General features: G+C 38.6%; 1 protein-coding gene across 3 annotated transcripts in view; it reads right to left on the bottom strand.

Moving 5' to 3' along the window:
* Positions 1 to 24,635, bottom strand: part of LOC149847040 (ARM repeat superfamily protein) — a 139,660-nt gene that overhangs the window by 27,775 nt on the left and 87,250 nt on the right. For 2 of the 3 annotated variants that reach the window (XM_089998270.1, XM_089998272.1), the window contains one exon: positions 20,408 to 20,539. The exons of the other annotated variant lie outside the window; for it this stretch is intronic. In XM_089998270.1, the coding sequence (XP_089854396.1) occupies positions 20,408 to 20,539 (132 nt within the window). The remainder of the gene's footprint in view (positions 1 to 20,407; positions 20,540 to 24,635) is intronic. 3 annotated transcript variants of the gene reach the window in all.

Consider the following 24,635-nt stretch of genomic DNA (forward strand, 5'->3'; position numbering starts at 1 on the left):
CAAATCGATTTGGGGATTTCCCTGCCTAACCCTACTTTGCAAAATCCCTAGCCCAAACGATTTGGGGTTCGACTGTGGTATCGGATTAGCCCTAGTCGTGGGGTTTCCGATTTCTTGAATAGATAACTCCAAGTTTGGGGGATTTCTATTGTGGAAACGATAACTCGAATCTAGGTTGTTTTTGAATTCTGTTTAGGTATACAACTTAGGGCATGAGGTTTCTTTATCATGATTATGCATTGTTCGATTATGGCATGGGGTTTCTTTTTCAATTCGTATGAGGAGTATTATGGATAAACTAATTTAAGCATGAATATAGGTGGGAAGAAATAGAAATCTGAGTTCAAAAGCTATATATATACCTACACTTATTATTCATGAGTATTAATTTCCCTATCCTGGTAAATCTGAATAGATACTTAGATACATGCCAGGGTTGTCAGTTTACATAAAACCTGATTTTTCTGCATGTTACATTTATGTGCATTGCACAATATAAATTGTTAGGAGGATTACAGATAGATTCTGATTTTGTGGGATTATAGATGGCATATGTTTTCCTTAGTGTAAAAGTTGGTTGTGTGATTATTGTTTGATAGTTATTTTGTGGATTATCATCCAATCCGATTACCTAATACTTTGTTCTTTGAACTGTAAACAAATTTGATTTCTATGAGATGTGTTCTGTCATCAAACCAGGGCTTTTATTATTATAATGACTATATGTCTATGTGCTGACTATATCAAATATGTTCCTATGCTGGTTTATTAAATGACATCAAGTCTGATTTCGTGTGATCATGTATTGTCCTATGTCACACGGACTCGGCTAGGGAGGTGCCGCACCCGAGTCGACACGCCCCGACACGGGTGCGGACACGGGTGCGGCCTCAGACACGGCCTGGACTCGGTCAACGCCGAGTCGGACTCGGTCAACGAGTCCAGGCCGAGTCCGTCTTAATTTTGGACTCGGTCAATGTTGACCGAGTCCAAAAATGTCCATTTTTAGTACAAAAAATAAAAAAAAAAGATCTTTTTATATATTTTTTAAAAATATATATATATAGCATGAGTCTTAAACATTAGGCCCAGAAAAAAAAATTATTCTTAAATATTATCATTTAATTCTCTCTCTCAATCTTAAAAGCTAATAAATTCTCATCCACGAGTACCAACACTTTTCATCCACCAAGTTCTCTCTCTTATAAAAGCTAATAAATTCTCATCCACGAGTAGCAACACTTTCTCATCCACCGAGATCTCTCTCTCTCTCTCTCTTTTTCAAATCTAGCTTTGAAAAATTAAAAGCTTTTAATGCTTTTAATTAATGTTATGAATTTTAGCAAAAGATATTTAATGCATTTACCAGAACATGCTTTTAGTTAATGCTTTTAATTAATACCTTGATGATGTTTTATTCCCATGGTAGCTAAGACTCGGCTGAGTCAATGATAAACTCAGCCTAGTTTGGTTCTAACCCAGTTATACTACTATTTTAACTCAGTTAGTTGAGGATCTGAGACAACTTGGAAGAGTCACGAGCCGAGTCCAAAATTTATATAGACATATGCACACACTGGATATATATATATATATATTTTTTAAATATATATATATATATATTTTTTAAATATATATATATATATAGCCGAGTCCCCGTGTCCAAAATTTTTAAAATTGCGCCGCACCCGTGTCGCACCCGCACCCGCACCCGCACCCATGTGACATAGGTATTGTCTTACACAGTTGTATATCATTAAAGCATGAATACTTTAAGAATAAATTCTTGGTAATCACATGAATGATCAAGGTCTAAAACTTTAGGGTGTTTAGTAGACTCTTGATTTGGGTATTTCCTGAATAGTTTGGTTTGGAGGAATCTGTATAGTGGTTAGTCTATTGCTGACTGAAAGAAAACAAATACTTGTTAGGTACCCACCTTCTGTGGGCTATTCCAGTGCTAACCAGAAAATAAAACTCTTGTGTATGTGGGCTATTTGGACGTGGAATATGTGAAGGTAAACAACTTGAATGCGTGCTGCGCATTAAGCTAAATATGGTGGTCATGACACTAAATCTATTCATGGGTAATAGCTGGAATTATTGCTTATGCTGGAGATTTCCTCTTTGTTCTGTTCTTGCAGCACATGAATATAGCTGGTTTGGTTAAACATATTATTATTTGAATCGCGAAATTTGCTTTAAAGTATCTCATGCTGGTTCGTGAGTGGGGCTTAAGCACCTATTTGTAAGATGCAGCGTGGAATCATTGAAACATAACCTGAAAATTTTTAGTTGTGTATAATAGTGCTCATGTTACACTGTTTAGGGAGGATGGACACATAAAACTGAAATTTTATATGTAATGTATCTTGCTTGGATGTCTCTAGCTGAACGTTATACTTTTGTCTAAAGTCCATGTGTTATTTAAAAGCTTGTGTATTGGATTGTATGGAAACACTTGCCGTGGAGGTTTATGCTTTCACTTGACTGTTATGATTATGGTACGCATGAGTGTGAGCATGATTCAATCATTAATAATTCTTCTTGAACATGTACGCTTGATTATTATGTGAAATGGTACATGTACACTCATACACTTAAGGAAACCATGGATTTGGTTAATGCCCATATGTGATGTAGGTAACACAGACATATTGAAAATGCATATGAATGAATTATGACATGCATATGTTTGGGTTTATATTTGCATGAATATATATGTTTTTTGACATTCTGGCTTAGTGTTATAAATGAAACACTATTTTGGGTTTTGTTAGGTGATGCACCGATAGCCTAACTGGACCATTATCGGCCCGGAGAGCCGTGGGTGTGGTTTGCTTTCACATATGTTTTAAATACATCACTTGAACCACATAAGATGGTTTGGCACATTAATACACTGTTCTAGTGGTTTATACGGGTTGGAGTCCCAAATGGGTCCCGAGGGGAGGATGCGGGTTTTTCACTTTACTTTTGCATATGGTGTTGCAAACTTAAAGAATCAACTTTAATAAAGATATAATAAGAACAGTGTAATATACATTCTGGGATATCTCATCTGGAGTATGAGAATCTTAGATATCCGGTCTTGGAGAGACTGTGAGGATACAAAAACTCCGTGTGCTGTAAGTTTGGTCCCCTGAACCCGATATTGAGGTTCTTTCTTCTGGCCACGGTTTTAGGGAGAGTCCGCCACTTTACCCGGAAGTGGTGTGTTTTGACACAGCTGTTGTTATGGTACCAAGGAAGTGACACTTGTGGGCGTGGGGCGTCCCTTGTGTCCCCGACATTAGATGTGGAGGTCTAATGTTCTGATGGATGGTGCTGTTTTCTGATATCGGTCGAGGGCTAAGTTGGAACCCAGTAATAAAATACAAATTGTGTGTTAAGCTATCCTGGGAACCTACTTGACCTCGGGGATTGTACCCGTTTGGTGTATCCGCGGGCCACGGTAATTAAAAAGAGGAACTTAAAGATGTGTGCATTTAATAGGGCATGCATATGGAAAGATGGAACTTAAATGAAAGATAACAAAAAGGGAATCATGCATTGCACATAATCATGCATTTTTCTGTTATGCATTAGATCATGCATGTTTGAATCATTCTTGATATCATGACATGATTTGGTATTAGCATACGATTTACTTTTTGAAATCATGCTGCAAGGTTTGGCTATTTAGTTTCTGCTATATGGTACTGTTTTACTATTCTTGACTGGTGAGCATATGCAATTATTGGTAGTTATGGATATTTGAATGTTGCAAATTATATTTGCACTCACTCAAATCACTGCATGAAATCTTATCCATGTTCTTTCTCTCACCTGGTTTCTTTAGAAGTAGCTGTGCTCAGAATTTCGGTTCTGACACCCTACTTTGTTGGTTTTTCACAGGACATGGTGAACAGTGAGGCTGGACTGACTACTGGGGATGGATGAGAGTCATACTTGGGCTTGTCAGCTTCAGCAGAGGACATAGTGGCTCTTTCTTTTGTCTTAGTTCTTCTCGCGTCTTTTCAGTTGTCGCTTTATTTTCAGTTGAATAAAACTGTCTTTGAAATTTTCTTACTCATTAATAAAAGAATTTTAGATGGTTGATATGGATGATGATTGCAACTTCGTTTGTGGTAGTTGGGCTATCCAATGGAAAGTGGAACTGTGAGGACCCACTCTTAAAAAAAATATATATATTCTGCATTTTTAAAGGGTATGGATTGGGGTCGTTACATATCATCATGAGGCAAGTTCTATAATTGGGTGAAAAAGATTCATAAGACACAAATTTTTGTGGTGGCCTACTATTACGAGAAGACCTTCTAGGTTGGTTGTCATCAATAGGTTCTTCTAAGTTTTGAGAATATCTTTCAAGGGTCGGTTGATGTTCATTTTTTAACCGGCGGGTATATACATTTAAATCATTAGGGTTTTCATCATGTTGAGGTATGTTATTATGATGTGAAGTCCCATCACAAGTATTATCACAAATAGTTATATCTAAGGACTCAATTTTAGGAGCTAAATCAAATAGGAATGAATAATTAATGTCTTCTTTAGATGTGTGAATGTCAAAACCATTTTGATCTTCAATAAAGTTTACATTTCTTGACACATAGAGTTTATTGTTTTGAGGATCATAGCATCTATAACCTTTTTTATTTTCACCGTAGACAATAAATACATATTCAAGGGCCTTTGGTGATAATTTGTCTTGTCCTTGAACAAGCACAAAACATTTATATCCAAAGAATCTTAGTCTATTAAAATCGGGAGTAATTTTGAACAATTTTTCAAAAGGTGATATATTCTTTAATGAAGAAGAGGGCATACGATTGATAAGATATGTTACGGTAAGAAGAACTTCGACCCAAAAAAAATTAGGAACATTTTTAGATACAAGAAGTGTTCTTGTGGTTTCAATTAAGTGTCTATGTTTCCTTTCTGCAAGACCATTTTGTTATGGAGTTTTACGACAAGAACGTTAATGTAAAATTCCATTTGATTTAAAGTAATTTTGAAAATCCCTAAACATGTATTCCCCTCCATTATCGGATCTAAATATAGCTATATTGTGTTGAAATTGATTTTGAATAAGAACATGAAACTCTTTAAAAATATTGAAGACATCGGATTTGCTTTTAATAATGTATACCCATGTATATCTAGAAAAATCATCAATAAAGGTAACATAGTAAGAATATCCTCCTTTGGACATGACGGGTGTCGGCCCCCATACATCGGAATGCAAAAGTTCAAAAGATCTTTTTGACACAAAATTACTATGTGAATACGAAAGCGAATGAATCTTTCCAAGAATACAATCATTGCATGTAAATATGTTTGTATTACAAAAATTTTCTAAAAAAGGAAAGAGATACAACTTGAAAATACTAGGATGTCCAAGCCTCTTATGCCAAGTCTTAATATATTTAGATTGAACATGATTACAAAATGATTTAGATGGCAAAGACAAAAAATCCATATAGTAAAGATCCCCTCTTCTATGGCCTTGCCCAATCCGCTTCCCGGACCGGAGATCCTGTAGATAGCAATGGGTTGGTGAAAAGAGACATTACATTCAAAATCGGTAATTTGAGAAACGGAAAAAAGATTTAAATTAAGTTTTGGAATAATTCGGATTTTGGGAACAACAAATTCTTTGTTTTGGCCATAAGTTTTCTCAAGATTCTCAATGCCTTCAACATCCAAGGATGTTCCATCGGGGGTTGAAACATATGATTTAAATTTGTTTAGACTTGGTTTTGATAAAAGCGATGCATTTGGGGTCATATGAAAGGAGGCACCCGAGTCAAGGATCCAAGAAGACATACCCGGAAAAGAGGAAATGGCGGCACCAAAAGTGGAAGGCAAAGAAGATGATGTAGAGGAGTTCATCTTTATGAATTGTTGAAGAGTTTCCGTAAGATGCGCAATGGACTCCTTTATGTCTTCATCCTTCTTTGATTCTTCATTTGTATTTGGAGGAATTTCACCAACGGAAGCAACCTTCCTTTTGAATTTAGGGCAATCCGGGCGAATATGACCTGGTTCATTACAATTATGATAAATAATCTTTCTTCCTCCACCACCATTATTCTTCCAAAAATGAGGTGGTTTATACGATCTAACATTATTGTTGAAATGAAATGGGGATCTTCGAAACACGAGCTTAGATTAACAAGAGCAAGTGTCAAGAATGACACTAAAGCATAACCCTTAAAAAGGGTATAACTGGAAACAAAATAAAAATAAAAATGTATTCTTTATTGATATGAAAAACCAATTGCTTAAGAAGCATTGGAGTAAAATACAAGAGGGGCTGCACCCCTTTATATACACAGCTGAAAGAGGACTCAATAGAGTTGTTGGGCACAGTCCAACAGCTCTATTTAGAGTTGTTGGAATGTGTCAGTCCAACAACTCTATTAAGAGTTGTTGGACAATGTCAGTCCAACAGCTCTATTGCTAATCAAGTCTGGACAGGACTTGACTAGCAACCGTCATTCTAGTTCAAACTGAACTAGATGACATAAAGACAAAAAATAAAAATAAAGGAAAAAAAATTACAGAAAAGAAAGAAATGAAAAATGTATTTATATATATATATAATAATATAATATTATTATATATACATATATGTACAGTTTTACATTTTAACACTCCCCCTCAAACGTACGGTACAATGAGCGAAAGTTTGTCTAAGAGAAAGTGAAATCGGGGAGCAGCGAGAGGCTTTGTAAAGAAGTCTGCTAACTAATATTCTGAAGTGACATATGGCAGATCAATTATCCCGTGTAGATATTCCTCTCTGACGTAGTGACAATCCATTTCGATGTGTTTGGTGCGTTCGTGGAATGTTCTGTTACTGGCAATGTAGATCGCACTTTTGTTGTCACAACACATTTGTGAAGCCTTTGTTGCTTCAACTCCAATGTCAGCAAGCAGTCGTCGGAGCCAAACTACTTCCATGGTCGTGGTTGCCATGGCTCTGTATTCAGCTTCGGTGGATGACAGAGATACCTTCTGCTGCTTTTTACACCTCCACGAGATTAATGATTCCCCTAAAAAGATACAAAAGCCAGTGGTTGAGTGTCTGTTATTGGGATCACCTCCCCAATCAGCATCAGTATATGCAATTAAATCAAGAGAAGAGGAGGAAGATAAGAAAAGTCCTCGTGAAAGAGAGGACTTGATGTATCTGATAATACGCATGACTGCTCCCATATGAACATAAGTAGGAGCATGTTGAAATTGACTTGCTGTATGAACAGCATGTGCTATATCTGGTCTAGTAATGGATAGATAGGAAAGTGCCCCGACAAGCTGTCTGTAAGGAGTAGGGTCTGCAAGAAGTTCTCCATCATCAATCTTCATTTTAACATTAACAACTTCTGGAGTGTCGACTTTCTTATCATCAGTAATACCAGACCTGAAAACAATATCAAAAGCAAATTTAGTCTGAGATAATAAATATCCTCTAGGAGAATAAGCAACTTCAATGCCTAAAAAATATCTCAACAAGCCCAAATCAGTCATTTCAAAATGAGATTTAAGAAGTGTTTTGATTGTTTCAACTCCCTGTTTATCGCTTCCGGTGATGATCATACAATCCACATAGAGAAAAAGCACAATGATCCCTGCATCAGAATTCTTAATAAACAAAGCAGTGTCAGTTAAACAGAATTGAAAACCAATATCAATCATAACACGACTAAACCTATCATACCAAGCTTTTGGTGCTTGTTTAAGTCCATAAAGAGCTTTTTCTAAGCGAAGGACTTTACCCTTAGGAATACTTAGACCAGGAGGGGGTTCCATATATACTTCTTCAACTAGCTTTCCATTTAAAAAAGCATTTTTGACATCCATTTGAAAAATAGACCATTTTTTGATAGAAGCTAAGGCAATTAAGGTTCGGACAGTAGTCATACGAGCCACCGGAGCAAAGGTTTCTTCATAATCAATCCCATATTCTTGGGCATAACCTTTGGCTACTAAACGGGCTTTATATCTTTCAAGAGTACCATCACTCTTGGTTTTAATTTTATAAACCCATCGACATCCTATAGTTTTCTTTCCTGGAGGAAGATCTTGAATATTCCACGTAGAAGCCTTTTCAAGTGCATCTAATTCAGCTTTCATGGCTTCTATCCATTTGATATCATTTTTTGCTTGAAAATATGTGGATGGTTCTTCATATGAGTGAATTAATGCAATAACTGCCCTATATGTGGGTGAGAAAGACTCGTATGATACAAACTTTCCTGGAGGCCTCGAGATTCGGGTTGATTGTCTAGTTGGAATGTTAGAATATTTCTCAAGTGCACATGGAGGATTAGACTCTTGTCGCCTGGAATATTGAATACTAGTATCTCTATGAACTTCTTCATTTTCAACATTAAGATCAATAATTCTTTGATCATCATCAAAGTTACAGTCAAGGTCATATTCATCAGATGTTGACGTTAGATCTAGCAAAAAGGAGTACTCAGTGACGTCTTTTAATTTTCTAAAATCAAAGAAGCTCTCCTTTTCAAGAAAGAAAACATTTCTAGACACATATAGTTTATTATTTTTGAAGTCAAAACATCTATAACCTTTCTGGTTTTCAGCATATCCTAAAAAGGCATAGGGAATCGCACGAGGGGAAAGTTTATCATTTTTGTCAGTAAATATGAAACATTTGCACCCAAATATTCTTAGTCTAGAGTAGTCTGGAGAAATATTCATAAGTTTTTCAATGGGAGTGATATTTTGTAACGAAGAAGATGGCATCCTATTAATGAGATAGGTGGCAGTTAAGGCAGCTTCTGCCCAAAAGTCTTTCGGGACTTGATTTGCTATTAATAAAGTCCTAGTGGTTTCTATAATATGGTGATGTTTTCGTTCTGCCAGTCCATTTTGTTGAGGTGTATAAGGACAAGATCTTTGATGTGTGATGCCATGCAATTTAAGATAATTTTGAAAATTTGTGGATAAAAACTCTCCCCCTGAATCTGTGCGAAAAATAGTAATATCATTTTGAAACTTGTTTTTAACCATATTATGAAAAGTTTGAAAGTATGAAAATACTTCAGACTTATGTTTGAGAAAGTACATCCACGTATGTCGGGAGAAATCATCGACAAAAATAACATAGTAAACAAATCCTCCTTTAGAAATTACTGGTGCAGGACCCCAAACATCCGAGTGTATTAATTCAAGTGGTCTTGAAGAGAAAAAGGTTCTGTTCTGAAATGGTAATCTTTTCATTTTGCCGAGAATACAATCTTTACAATCAAATGATTCAGAGTTACAAAATTTCCCTAGATTTGGAAAATGTTGGATTTTGGATATATGTGGGTGACCAAGTCTCTTATGCCACATTTCCAACTCTATTTTTTGAATATTATAACAAAAAGCTTTCTTCGGCATTTCCAAAAAATCCATGTAATAGAGTCCTCCTTCTCTATGGGCTTCCCCAATCAGCTTGCCTGAGTGGCGATCATGTACCCAACAACCATGAGAAGAAAAAGAAATATTACACCCATAATCAGAAATTTGAGATACAGATAAAAGATTTAAATTTAATTTGGGAACATGTCTAATTTCTGGAATAATTTTTTTTTTGTTTTATAAATTTTTTCAAAATTTCCTATTCCTTCTATTTCAAGAGAAGTCCCATCAGCAGTAAAGACCTTTGACACACTTGTTTTATTTTTAACACATTTGGATAGACTTTGATTATTTGGGGTCATATGAAAAGATGCACCAGAGTAAAGAAGCCAAGAAATTTTACCTAGATCAGAAAAAGATGAGGCTGCTGCGCCGGTTGAAGCTTCAGATGAGGAAGAGGCACCTTTGATGAGAGGTTGAAGAATCTCCATTAGTTGGGCCAGGGAAACTGGTGCATCCTGATCTTTAGGCTCCGATCCAGCAATTGCAGCTTTTTTTTCTCTCAGCTCCTTAAGTTTGGAACATTATGGCCTGTAGTGTCCCAGTTCATGACAGTGATGACAAATAACTTTCTTCTTATCATAGTCACCATTTTTGTCGGTTAAAGTGAGGAGGCCTATATGATCGAACATGATTCCCTGGTCTAGACACGGCTAAAACGGAATCATCTTCAATTTTTAAAGAACCTTTCCGGAGACGATTTTCTTCCATTGTTAACTCTTCAATAGTTTCAACAATAGAAGGAATTTTCCCCCGATGAAGTAGGGCCGATTTAGTGGTTTCAAATTCCGGCCTTAATCCAGTGATAAACTGGTAAAAATGTTCAGCATCGAGTTGTTTCTGACGAAGCTCGATGTCTTCGGCACAATGCCACTTTGGTTCTAAAAGGGAAAGTTCTTCCCAAAGTTCGGACAACCCATTGTAATATTCACGAATAGTTTTGTCTCCTTGTGTCATCATTCGAACTTTTTCTTGGAGGTTGCACACGTGTGCAATATCTTTAAGGGAATACATATTCTTAAGGTATTCCCATGCCTTATCGGCATGATCAAATTTGGCAAGACTTGAGCATTTTTTAATGTTCTATTGATAAGCCATGACATTATCTTCGCATGAGATATTCTCCATTCTTTCCATTTCTTCTCGTATGAGGCAATAGCCTTGATTTTCTCTTCTTCCGATAGAGGGACCTCTTTATCTCCCTCCTTTTTAGTAAAAGATAGCTTAGGTTCCGAATCGGAACCATCCACAATCCCCCATAAGCCTTTTCCCCATATATGGTGCTTCATGATTGAAGCCCATGTTACATAGTTTGTATCGCTTAGTTTCATAGGCATGATGGTGACTTTATCATTGTCATCCATCGATTACAAGGAGAGAAAGAATAGGGATAGAAGAGAAACAAGAAGGAAAATGAAAAAGAAAGAAAAAAAAAACAATACAACAAGATGTGAAATCTTCTCCGATGAAGTGATAAAACACTTCTCTTCAAGTGGCGAACACTTTTGCAAATGGGCACGGAAACCGAGGCAGCTTTTCCTCAAGATTTAGTACTTCCGCGGCTCTGATACTATGAAATGAAATGGGGATCTTCGAAACACGAGCTTAGATTAACAAGAGCAAGTGTCAAGAATGACACTAAAGCATAACCCTTAAAAAGGGTATAACTGGAAACAAAATAAAAATAAAAATGTATTCTTTATTGATATGAAAAACCAATTGCTTAAGAAGCATTGGAGTAAAATACAAGAGGGGCTGCACCCCTTTATATACACAGCTGAAAGAGGACTCAATAGAGCTGTTGGGCACAGTCCAACAGCTCTATTTAGAGCTGTTGGAATGTGTCAGTCCAACAGCTCTATTGCTAGTCAAGTCTGGACAGGACTTGACTAGCAACAGTCATTCTAGTTCAAACTGAACTAGATGACATAAAGACAAAAAATAAAAATAAAGGAAAAAAATTACAGAAAAGAAAGAAATGAAAAATGTATTTATATATATATAATAATATAATATTATTATATATACATATATGTACAGTTTTACATTTTAACAATTGTCGGGTCTTGATACGGCATGAACTTCATCAACATCTCTTTTTAAGGCAAAACGAGTTTCTTCTTAACATAAGTCGGCCAAAATATCACTTAGAGTAGAAGCCCTATGAAGTAGAGATCCTCTAAGTTGCCCAAATTTGGGACGAAGCCCATGAATAAATTGAAAAAATCTTTCTTTCTGTAAGATCTCGTGTTTTCAGATCTTAGTCGCTTCATGAAAACTTAGAAATTTGGCTAAGTCTGGCAGGAAAATCGTTTGAGGCTCGAGTTTTAGACCAAGGTCTTAGAGTTTGGGTTTAACCCAAGTCTTAGCATCAGGGTCTAGGCAAGCCAATCGAAGTGTGGCAAAGACTTTTAATTTCAACCTTTAAATTCAAGCGAAATTCAAGCGACATTCGGGTTATTTTCGGGCGAAATTCGGAATTTGATATTCATGTAATATATCATTGGATGCGTCTCGAAATTCTGAGTGCAATGGTATTTTACTTTTTCAAATCCGAGTTCCGGTTGGCCCAGAAATCACGTTTTTCTAAAATTTTAGCAGTTTGTTGCAACGGATCTGAAATTGGATCGGATTGAATCCAAGGTATAGGATCCAAATTTTTATGGATTTGGGTCCTAGTTAGGTCCTACAAAAATCTGGAATGGATATAAGTCTTAATCCAAATCTTGTATGAGTATGGGTTTGGATCTTGGATCTTGGATCCGGATCCGATCCAAAATCCAAGCTTGTCATTTTTATGACTTTAAATTCAGCTGGGAGCTTTAAATTGGGGTTATTATTATATAAAAAGTCTCCAGGGTCAACATGACCAATTTTGGGAACTTTTGAATACCTATTAATAAGTAAATTCAAAAAAATATATTTATTAAATTAATGATTTTTATTAATTTCGAGAATAGAGTTAAGAGGGTTTAGGGTTAGCCCTCTTCCCTAATTAAAAAGGGTATAGAGGATTCCATACCTTTTAGGATTAGGAGGTCAAATAGTCAACCAAATGTTAATTAGTGAAGGAGTCTAAGAAGTTTGGAAACTCCCTAATGTGGGAGACCCAAATCTGGAAACTCACTAAAGAGTTTCCAGCTTTAAATAGGAGAAGGAAGGGGGGGGGCAGCCCTTTCTCTTTCTTTTGGCTGGAGAAAAAAAAAAACAGGAAAAAGAAGAAGAAGAAGAAGAAGAGAGAGAGAGAGAGAGAGAGGAGAAAGCAAGGAAGAGTGAAGGAGGAAGAAGAGGAGGTTGGAAACATCGGAGCTCAGCCACACGCCCTCCATAGCCTTTATTCTTTTCTTTTTCCAAAAAGGTACGGGTACTTCTTCTTGAAACGAATGAGAAATAGGGTAAAGATTGGATTTTCCATGCTTCTTTTGATGGAAATCCATAGAGGAACAGTGGACCCTCGATTTCCACCGTTATTCTTTTTCGCATATGCTGTATTTTTGTTGTTTCAGAAAAAGAATATATAGGTATATATATATGATATTACCAGTGGTCAGTTTTGCAAAATAGGTGGTGTGCTGTTGTTTTTGACAACATACACAGGTCCAAACTGGACCTGTGTACATGCTTTTGGACCCAGCCGACAGGGTCGGCTGGGCTGGGTATTCCTCTTGTATAAAAAAAAAAAAAAAAAAAATATATATATATATATATATATATATATATATATATGCATTAAATAAAAAGACCAGTTTTGCAAAATCCGTGTACGCTGTTGTTTTTGACAGCATACACAGGTCCAAAATGGACCTGTGTACTGCTGTTTTGACCCAGCCGACAGGGTCGGCTGGGCTGGGAATCTTCTTTTAAAAAAAAATATATATCAGTTTCTGTGTGCCCTGTCTTACTGTCGTTTTGACAGCCTACACAGGTCCATACTGGACCTGTGTGCGTGCTTTTGGACCCAGCCGACAGGGTCGGCTGGGCTGGGCTGGGCTGGGTGTTCTTCCCCTTTTCAAAAAAAAAAAACACATGATATTTTTAGCAGGCAGTTTTGCGTAAATAAAATTTTTATGCTGTTGTTGTTGACAGCATACACAGGCCCACACTGGGCCTGTGTATATGCTGTTAAGCCCAGCCAACAAGGTCGGCTGGGCTGGAAAGGGTTGTAACAAAAACATTTATAAAAAAAAAAAAATCAGTTTTCTTGTAACAGGTATGCTGTTGTTCTTTTTGACAGCATACACAGGCCCAAACTGGGCCTGTGTACATGCTGGTGGACCCAGCCGACAAGGTCGGCTGGGCTGCGCATTGTCCTTTCAAAAAAAATAAATATAATAAATAAATAAAACAACTAAAGCTTTGAAATCTGTTTTGTTTGAAGTATCGGCTGTTGGATTGGCTGACTGGCAACCAGCCGAGTGGCTCTCAGCTGACTGTCAGCTGCTGGCCGAGCCGACAGGCCCAGCCAAGTGATTGGCTGGGTGCAGTACTAATTTTGGCAGGACCGGGGCAGGCCCAGTCGACCCAGTCGATTGGGGGCTGACTTGGAGCCTTGGGCATTGAGAATAAATTTTTATATATGTATTTTTCTGCATAGTTGGGGGTTCTTGACAGCTTACACAGGCCCAACTGGGCCTGTGAAGGTGTTGTCAGGCCCAGCCGACAGGGTCGGCTGGGCTGGGCTGTGAAATACATAAATTTTTCTTTTCTCATATGGATATTGTAGCATGCTGGCTTATGAAAATAGGGCCTGTTTGTGTGATTAGTAGAGTTCAGAATTGTTAATCTTTTGATGCATAATAAATCTTGAGCATGAATTATGTATCTACAGTTTTATTTCTCTTTATGTTAGAAGTTGAGGTGGTTTACATGACAGTTGAAACATGCTTACACATTGATGAACATGACGTGTGTTGTTACATATACATAAATACATGAATGTTTCTTTGCCCATCCCAACACAAATCATGGTTAAAGGTATATGTAGTAATGATTGCACAAAGATGCTTGCATACCATGCATATGCACGGGAAAAAGGGGTATAACATGGGCAGTTTAAATTTGCATATGGGAATGTCATATTTCATGTTCATTATCAATGGATTAATTTGGTACATATATGACTATACCTTGCAGGCATGTTAATACCACTGCATACATTACATATGATTGTGATTCTTGCATTAGTGCTCCGGTGATCAACATGAATCATCGAGGGTTTGGTAAACCCGAGCTGTGGAGATGTTTCCTCTACTCATTTCAATGCATTGCAAAGATCATGCCTTATTAATATCTCAGCTTTATTGCACTGTTCTATATGTTTCTACAGGCCGGAGCCCTGTGATGGCTCTCGCGAGGTAGATGCGAGCTTTTATCTTTCTTTTTTTGCATATGAGGTTGCAAGACTTAAGAAAATTAAATTTTAATAAAAAGTAATAATAACGCACAGTGTAATACACCTTCTAGGATCACCCATCTGGAGAATGGGGATCTTAGAAGTCCGGTCTTGGGGAGACTGTGAGGATACAAAACTCCGTGTGCTTATTTTGGTCCCCTGAACCCGATATTGAGGTTCCTTCTCCTGGCCACGGTTTTAGGGAAAGTCCGCCACTTTACCCGGGAGTGCTGTGTTTGACACAACTGTTGTTTTTGTTACCAAGGAAGTGACACTTGTGGGCGTGGGGTGTCCCTTGTGTCCCCGACATTAGATGTGGAGGTCTAATGTTCTGAAGGTGATTCGGTCGAGGGCTAAGTTGGAACCCAATAATAAAATATAAATGGTGTGCTAAGCTACCCTGGGAACCTAACTTAACCTCGGGGTTTGTACCCGTTTGGTGTATCCGCGGGCAACGGTAATTAAAAAGAGAAACTTAAAGTTGTATGCATTTAATAGGGCATGCATAAGGAAACAAAAAACTTAATGGAAGATAATAAAATGATTCATGCATTGCACAAAAGACATGCATTTTTTCCTGTTATGCATTAGATCATGCATACTTTAATGGTTTCCTTACTCAATACATGAGGGTAAGTGTTGAATATTTAATTCTTGTTGCATGCTGAAATTTTAGTAGATGCTACTGCTTTACTGTCTTTGCATGCTTAGCCTTTATGATTGTTGCATGAATAAATTCTCAAATGCTATAAACTGTCTTGTATGTATTTCCCTTAATTGTTGCATGATATCTCATCTTGACTCTTTATCTCACTTGTTTCATTAAGAAGTAGTTGTGCTCAGGATTTCGATTCTGACACCCTACTTCATTGGTTTTTCGCAGGAACAGGTGATCAGTGAAGTCGACAGCTACTGCGAGGGCGCGAGAGTCACAACGAGTTTTGACAGCCTTCTTTGTGGACAGAGTGGCTCTTTATTTTGGTTTTTCAGTCTAGTGTTCTTGTTATTTGCTTATTGTCATCAGTGGTTACTTGAGTCAAACACTTTATTTTTGAGATTAGTTTTTAATTCATGAATAAAAGTAATGGTTAGTTTATGGATGTTAATTGCAAGTTTTTTTGTGGTTTATGGCTATCCAGTTGGAATTGGAACTGTGAGGACCCCGGGTCTCTGGGAAGTTTTCCGCACTGTTTTAGAAAAAAAAAAATTCCGCATTTTCTAAGGGGATGAGTTGGGGTCGTTACACTTTCTCTATTTGCTCTTGCCTCATGGCAATAGCACTACCTTCATATTGATGTTCAAGGAGAACAAGTTCATCCCACAAAGAAGATAGGACACTATAATAGTCCCTAATACTCATGTCACCTTGCTTGGTGTCTCTAACCTTTTCTTGTAAAAAGAAATGCCTAGCAAGATCTCTTTGCGTGTACATTCCTTTCATAAAGAACCAAGCTTCATTGGTCTTCTTAAACTTTGCAAGATTCGCGCAAATCTTTAAATCCACATTATTCATGAACCATGCTAGAATTTTAGCATGTTCACTTTCCCAATCCTCCATTTTTGAAGAGAAGTCAAGAATAGCCTTCTCTTTTTCTTCTTCATTCAAAGCTTTTTCCTCATTGCCTTCAGACTTAGTTAATTTCAATTGAGGTTCCGAAATGGTCACACACACATACCCCCAAAGTTTTTTACCTTTGAGGTTATTCTCCATAGCGGCCGCCCACATACGGTAATTGGTCTCATTCAATTTGAATGAGAGATCGATTTTTGCATCCTTGTCGGCCATTTTTAAAAAAAGTTTAAAGGCAAGAGAGAGAATAGATATTACTTGTCAAATGAGATTCTGATGAAGTTTTCTCAACCTTGCTCTGATACCATGTAATGAAGTGCCAAATGAGTGAAGCGATATCTCCAAGAGAAAAACACGCACATACCCAAGTAGCCACTAATGGGCCAAAATACAACAAACCACAAAAGTGGTAAAAACACACAAAATAAAGTGAACAAATATATTTCACTCAAGAGGGCTTCAAAGAAGCATACATACAATGAAAGAGAACCCCTTTATTTATAGGCACAAGAAGAGGACCCTTGGAAGGGCTCCTAAGGGATGTTGGAGCCCTTCCAACGGTCACAAATGTGACCATTGGAGGCTCCAACGTCCCTCAAGGGGGACATTTCCAAGGTAAAAGGAAAAAGGAAAAAGGAAAAAGAAAAAGGAAACAGGAAAAAGAAAAGAGAAAAGGAAAAAAGAAAGAGAAAAAATGTACATGGCGTGAAGTGGGTAAAATGACTATTTTACCCCTAGTGGGTATTACAAAGGAGATATATAAATATATATATATATATATATATATATATATATTTATACATGTAGATAGACACATAGACACACATATATATATATATATGTAATATATATATATATATATATGTACAATCATATTTTAACATTGCGCCCCTTTTCTAATCCCACCCCTATGATCATTACATCGTGACTGCTGTGATTTGAAAAGGTCTCCCCTTTAATGGTGACTTCATACTGTAGCAGCTTTGCACAGAGATCTTCAAGGTTTGGTAGTGATGGCAGACATAGCAATGATGTAACCAACATGTGATAATCAGGCCCAAGACCATTCAGCGCTTGTTGCACCTTTTCTCTGTCAGGGATCTCACAGCCCACCATAGCTAACTGGTCTGTGATAGTCGTGACTCGATTCATGTACTCTGTCACAGTAAGGCTTTCCTTCTTTAACAGTTAGAACTCTCTTTTCAAATGAAGAATCCTGGCCTTCAAAATCTGTGAATATGTCTTAGCTAACTTCTGCCACAACTCCAAAGTAGAGCAGTCATCTGGAATACTCAACAATACCTCTTGAGAGAGAGTGGAGGTAATGTATGCTACGACTGCTTGGTCTCTCTTCCTATATGATGTGAAATCTGGATTGCGAATTACTGTGCTGGAGGCATCTCCTTTGTCACCCTATTGTTCCTGCGTGACGAACTCTAGTGGTGTGCGGACTGTCCCATCAAGGTGCCCAGAGAGATCCAGACTCCTGATAAATGGCAAAATCTGTCTTTTCCAGGTCAAGTAATTTGAATTGTTGAGCCTTTCAGAAATGAGTTGTCTGATAAAACTAGACGGCAAAGAAGAAGAATCCATAATGATAAAAGAAGGAAGGACAATGGGTGAAGATAAGACTGAAAATTTGTGAATAGATGTGCGAAATCTGTCCAAAATTGCAGTAAGTGTGCTTGGTGTTCCTCTTTTTTTTTTTTTGAATAATCAAACCTTTTTCAGATAACGACAAGCACCGTAATCAGTCTGATATGAAAGTAGATTTGTTATAATCTGATATGACAATTCAATAAATTCAAAACAATTCAGATCTGGCACAAGATTCAAATCTGACGCAAATTCCAGATCTGACGCAGTTTGGGGTGAATCTGAAATAGTTCAGATCTGCTGCAGTTTAGGGTATGTATTGAAACTCGACAGACTTATCGAGATAGGATTCCTTTAAAGGATTGAGAAACAGAAACAAAGGAGAAAAGAGATAGCAAATCTGACGGCAACCAAATCTGGGTTTGTCGATCAGACCTAGGGTTGAAGAACTCGATACTAGGTCTGACGATGACCAGGTCTGATGACGCAAATGACAAATAAGAAGAGATAAAATGGAAGAGAAGAAGGATGAAGGCTAAGGATAGCAGTTTAGGGTTGGATGAAGGCTATCAGAAGAAGAGATGAATCACCCAACCTGTTTATGACAGAAGATCTGAATCTCGCAGGGCACTCTCGCTGGAATTCGTCTAGCACACTTTGTATGGAAGTCACAGGCGAACCTGCTCTGATACCATGTTAGGTTTTATCACCAACGTTGCATTCACGCAATAGCACCAGAGAGAAAGAGGTTGGAGATGTCTGCAACAAAGATCGGCTCACTACGTTCCCATCGTGAGAACGTACCCTAATTCATCTTTATATTACTATCGGGTCTAAAGTAACAATAGATATCGGGTCTGCTCCAGACCCAAACTCCCGACCCAATAACATAATAAGGAGATACAAGCATAATACAGAGATACAACAGTGAAGTGACATAAATACCCCTGGACGACTACCATCCTTAATATTTTCCTCATCCCCTCTTGAACTAGTTGCATATCCTGACTCTGATTGGGGAGGAGATCCCAATGATAGACGCTCAACCATTAGCTTTTGTGTTTTTGTAGGAGACTCACCGGTGTCTTAGAAGTGCAAAAAAAAACAAACACTTTCTTTGTCATCCACATAAGCCGAGTATTGAGCTATGACCATCACAACATCAGAAATTTTTTAGTTGAGAAGATTGTTGGCAGACATGGGATTACCATCAACCACACCATCCAGGTTATGTTGTGACAACAAAAGTGCCATATATGTAGCTGAAAATCATACCTTTCATGAATGCACTAAGCACATCGAGATGGACTGCCATTATGTTAGAAAAGAATTTTTGAAGACAATTTTGCTGCCGCATGTCATGTCTGAATATCAGCTTGCAAACTTCTTCACTAAAGTCCTTCCTTCGCCTAGATTTCATTTCTTGTTAAGAAAACTTTCGGTGTTCACACCATAAGTTTGAGGGGGAGTGTTAATGTATATAGTGGTATTTTAGTCATTTGTAAATATAAGGGTATTGTGGTCATTGTACATTTTTCTTATTTTTATTTTTTCTTTTATTTGTATTTTTGTAAATCCTAATTTAGGATTGTGCTTAATGGTCTCTTGACCATAGAGCTGTTGGGATCTCCCCAACAGCTACATTTTTTAATGTTGGGGAGACCTCAACAACTCCCTCTTCATTCCCTTGTGTATATAAAGGGGTTCAAACCCCATATGATGTAAGGCTTTTAGCTAAAAGCTTTTGGTAAATACAAATCATATTTTTATGTTTGTTGTATGCCCTTAAGTGGGTGATTTGTGTGGATTTGTGATTGTGTAATTGACCCATTAGTGGTCATTGTGATTGTGTATGTCCATAAGAGACACCTTTGTATTTCACTACGATAAATTCATGTTTTTCATCAAAAAAACACGATTCAAAAGCTGATCCCCACTATTTTGGACATGTTGAATCCATCTATGAGGGTTGATTGGATAAAAACGTGTGCCAACAATTTTTTTTCCCATATATAAGTTTGTGTGTGCATGTGTGCATATATTCAATCTTTTACAGAGTTCAATGACTAGTTTTAGCTTTTCAAACATTTTCAAGGCCAACAATTAAGTGTTGCAAAAAAATGACTAAACGGACTCCCTCTGCCTCATGCATTTTTAAACCTTGCTTCTGATAAACCTTCCAATGAACAGCTTATCTGAAAAATCTGACCCATTCCAAGTAAATATTGTGATGCCACATCTACAATACAATGGTGGTAATGGTGAAGTACCGGCACTGATATGGTGAGCAGAAAGGAGTTAAGGAGTTACTGACATTTGTAGGTAGCACATTCAAAACTTTTGCAGGACAGAATTTTATTCACAATTGACATTTGCAACCAGCAGTTAAATGGATCAAGACTACTTTGTCTAACCTGCATCGCTATCATGTAAATGGCTTCTGCAGCCTGTAAACGAATATCTGGATCATTAACTGGTTCGCGTTCATGTGACAGTGCATTTGCAAGCTCAAGTGGCATTTTTGAGGTGTCGGCTTCACTATAAACCTGTCTCATCTCAACCAAAATACAGGAAGTTAGGATAGCAAATGTTTATGTGATTACACCAATCAAAATGCAAAAACATATCATGGATAAATATCAATTTCCAATAAAATTAAAGCCTGAAAAGGGCATAGATTCAATCTCGAATATAAAATAAATCTTACTACCAAAACTGTTGCAACCATCACACTCCCATGCAAACCTTACCATTCATACAGAAAATCCAATCAAAGCAGATGGACAAGTTGATGTCAGGTAATGAAATCACAAGAGATGGAACATAATCACAAGGTCACCAATGGGCTAAAACACAAGAGCCACTATGGGCAAATACAAGAGCACAAAAGTGTACACAAGCCACTAAGGGTAAGAGCACAAAATATAAAAAGATTATTTTTACAAAATTATATAAAATTAAAAAATAATAAAAAGAAGAAAAAATACAAGTGAAGACCTAAGATACAAACTATATAAAATAAAAAACATATATATGTATACTATATATATACAATGTATATACATATTAATATAAATATATATACAAGAAAGACAAATACATTTAACACCCCCCCCCCTTAAACTGACGGGAAATGACCGACAGTCTATGTCACATGGGTGTGGGTGCGGGTGTGGGAGTGCGTCACTTTCAAAAACCTAGGGTGCGGGGGTGCGGCAGGGGCAAATATATATATATATATATATATATATATATATATATATATATATATATATATATATATATATATATATATATATATATATATATATATATATATATATAATTTTGAAGTTTTAACAGTTAACATTATCATAATATCATTCATCAATCATCATTCATGTAATATATCAACCTAAATATCAATCAAATAAGTAAAGCAATTACATAAATCAACCTAAATATCAATCAAATAAGTAAAGCAGAAAAGAACTAAATTGCATACCAAAGTATATCCTGATGAAGTATAAAATCAGGAGCAAGGAGGGGGGATCTGCCCCTCCCCTGCCAAAAACAGGGAGGGACTCAGCCCCTCCCTTGAAATAAGAGGGAGCAGGGATGACGGCTTGACCCCCTCCCCTGCCGAAAACAGAGGGAGCAAGGGGGGCTCACCCCTCCCCTGCCGACCCAACAAGAGAGCGAGAGGGGGGAGGGGCTCCCCTGCTGACCCAACAAGACAGCGAGAGGGGGGTCTCGGCCCTTCCCCTGCCAAAAACAGGGAGGAGCTCAGCCCCTCCTCTGCCGACCCAATAAGAGAGCGAGAGGGGGGAGGGGCTCGGCCCCTCCCCTGCCAACCCAACAAGAGAGCGAGGGGGGGCTCGGCCCCTCCCCTACCGAAAACAGAGGGAGCTCAATCCCTCCCCTGTCGACCCAACAAAAGAGCGAGAGGGGGGGGGGGGGGGGGGCTCGGCCCCTTCCCTGCCGACCCAACAAGAGAGCGAGAAGGGAAGGGGGGGCTCAGCCCCTCCCCTGCCGAAATCAGAGGGAGCAGGGGGGGGGGCTTGGCCCCTCCCCTGCCGACCCAACAAGAGAGCGAGAGGGTGCAGGGGGACTCGGCCCCTCCCCTGCCGACACAAGAAGAGAGCGAGAGAGGGTATGTACCTACGAAAGGAGAGGAGGAGCCTGAGAGGTGGTGTCGAGGCGTCAGTAGGAGAGAGCTCGAGCTGAGCGGGAGAGGAGAGGAGAGATTAGGGCAAAAAAAATTTTTGCCCTAATCTTCCTTTTCATCGTGGAAAAAAAATTAACACCAAAAAGTGGACGAAAATGACCCTAGGTGCATTGACCGCACCCAGGGTTGTGTTGACCGCACCCGTGTCGCGTCGCGTCGACGCGGGTGCAGCACCTGTTTTGCCGAGTCCCTATGACTTAGCCGACAGTTTGTCAAAAAGAAGAGAAGTGAGATTTAGTGAAGAAAGTGGCGATTTGATATTATGATGTTACATAAGGTAGCTTAATCAATGTTGTAAGTATCGTATGATATGTATCGTTACTATGGGCAAAAGCGATATGATACACACTTGTATCGTGATATGAGTGTGTATCGTATCCGTATTGTGGGTATCGTACGATACAACCCTATATCGTGTGTATCATACGATACACCTTCGATGCACTTTAAAATGGGTCGAAACTTGTTTTTTATTTTTTGGCCTTTAAAGACCTCTGGAGGGCCGACTTCCTCATTTGTGTAGAGACCATTAGAGAGGTATCCACACACCCTAAGAGTCGTGAGAGCGATTTGGGGGTTGATCCATGCGCAAAGGAGAGGGCTTTTGCGGCTTGCTCAATAGTGCATTTCCACTTTTTTCACTCAAGAAAGAGGGTTAAGGTAGAAAATCTCTATTATTTGCTTTTTATTGAGTTTTTTTAGGGAAGATGGCATGAGATGATCTAGCATGACAATAGGGCACTCAAGTAATGAGTGAAAACTGATTGAAAATTTTGTGCAACTATTGCCATAATATTTTTTCGGGTGGCTCTTGGTTGAAGCATCATTTAGCCGGAACACATCTCAATGTTGTGGCATGTGATACGGATCGGGCAGAACTGAATCCAGGATCCTATGAGCTAGAGCAGTTGTGCTTAGTGGGGCCCACATATGGGGACCACCCAGGGGGTGTCCCCATATTTTTAGCCAGGCTAGAGGGGCGTGAAACACTCTTGAAGGTGGGTGCTAAGAATAGGCAAGAGGAGATAAGAAGCTTGGCTATTTCTGGAATCCTGACCTCTAGAAATAGCTTAGTAAACTTGGAGTCCAAGAAGGCTTAACCAAAATTAGGAGCATTTTAATATTTTATGAAATTTGTGTAAATAACTTATGAAGGCCTCATATACCTATATAAGGCCTTGTATTTTCCCTTGTTCAGCATGAACAAAAAAATTGGAACTCTCTCTCTCTCGCCCTTCTATCCATTCTCTCTAGTTGCCTAACCTTCTGTAGGTTGTTGGAAGTTTTGCTTGGGTCTTTAGAAGCTGCCCAAGTTCCATCTCAGTCTTCGCACCACCAAACTTTTAGTGTCGGTGTGATCCAGCTGTCCTAAGCCTTCTCTGGAGTATTTAGACCTTATCTAGTGAATTCAATCTTGTTGGGAGACCTTCACGTGGTCCCTGAGGTCTGTGTAGGTCTGAGTCCCCTTTCCAATAAGTCCTCAAGGAAGACATTCGGAAACTCACGAATCACGTCCAATTGCTCCAAAGGTGTCGCATGACTCTCCGTAGCGGACACACTGGCCAAGAATACCATACACCCCTGCTTGTGGTACTTGGCGATTTTCATAGCCGAGACGATCTTTACTTCACTCATAAGCCTAGTCGCCCGAAACACCAGCGCAGACAAGTCAGAGAGCTCCAACAAAATCTTCTTTCTCTGACACTGAAGAGTAGCATTGTGCCAGGACAACCAGTCCATACTCAGAATGATGTCCTAGAATGTCATGTCTAGTATGACTAGGTCAGCAAACAACTCATGCCCCTCAATGACCACTCAAACTGCAGGAAGGTACTTCCCACAACGAGTAGACACACCCATAGAAGACATAACGTTGAGAGTCATCTCTAGGCTAGACGGAACGAGGTCAAGAAAACCTGCAAAAGATGACGAAATAAACGAATGGGTAGCACCTGAATCGAATATAACACGAGCAAGATGGTTAGCGACTATGAATATACCTTCAATCAGGTCGGCCTGATCGCCCTACTCAGTAGTTGTAGCAGCGTACACTCTCCTATTCGTCCTTTGTTGCGCCTGCTAAGGTCTCTGTTGTTGCTGTTGTGGCTATTGCTATGGTCTGCCCTGATCGGTCCATCGGACAATACTGCGCCACGCGTCCTGGCTACTGGCACTTATAATACACCCCCTTGAAGAGAGGACAAAGGCCGATGGGATGGCTCTTGTTGCAGCGCCTGCAAACAAACTGAGCCTTCTCCTGCTGCTGCCTATGATGAGGTCGACCCTGCTGGGTCCTCTACCTCTTCGCCTTACCCCCGTGCGCCTTGTCGCCCGCAGGTGGGTTCTTCCTCGCACCGCCGTCGTTGCCGCTCTTGTTTCCTCCCTTCTTCTGTGATCTACTCTTGAACTACTCTCATTCTGTAATATCGTGTATT

Source organism: Nuphar pumila, chromosome 2 (genome assembly GCF_984573655.1).
Source record: "Nuphar pumila chromosome 2, dmNupPumi1.hap1.1, whole genome shotgun sequence".
Classification (NCBI taxonomy): Eukaryota; Viridiplantae; Streptophyta; class Magnoliopsida; order Nymphaeales; family Nymphaeaceae; genus Nuphar; species Nuphar pumila.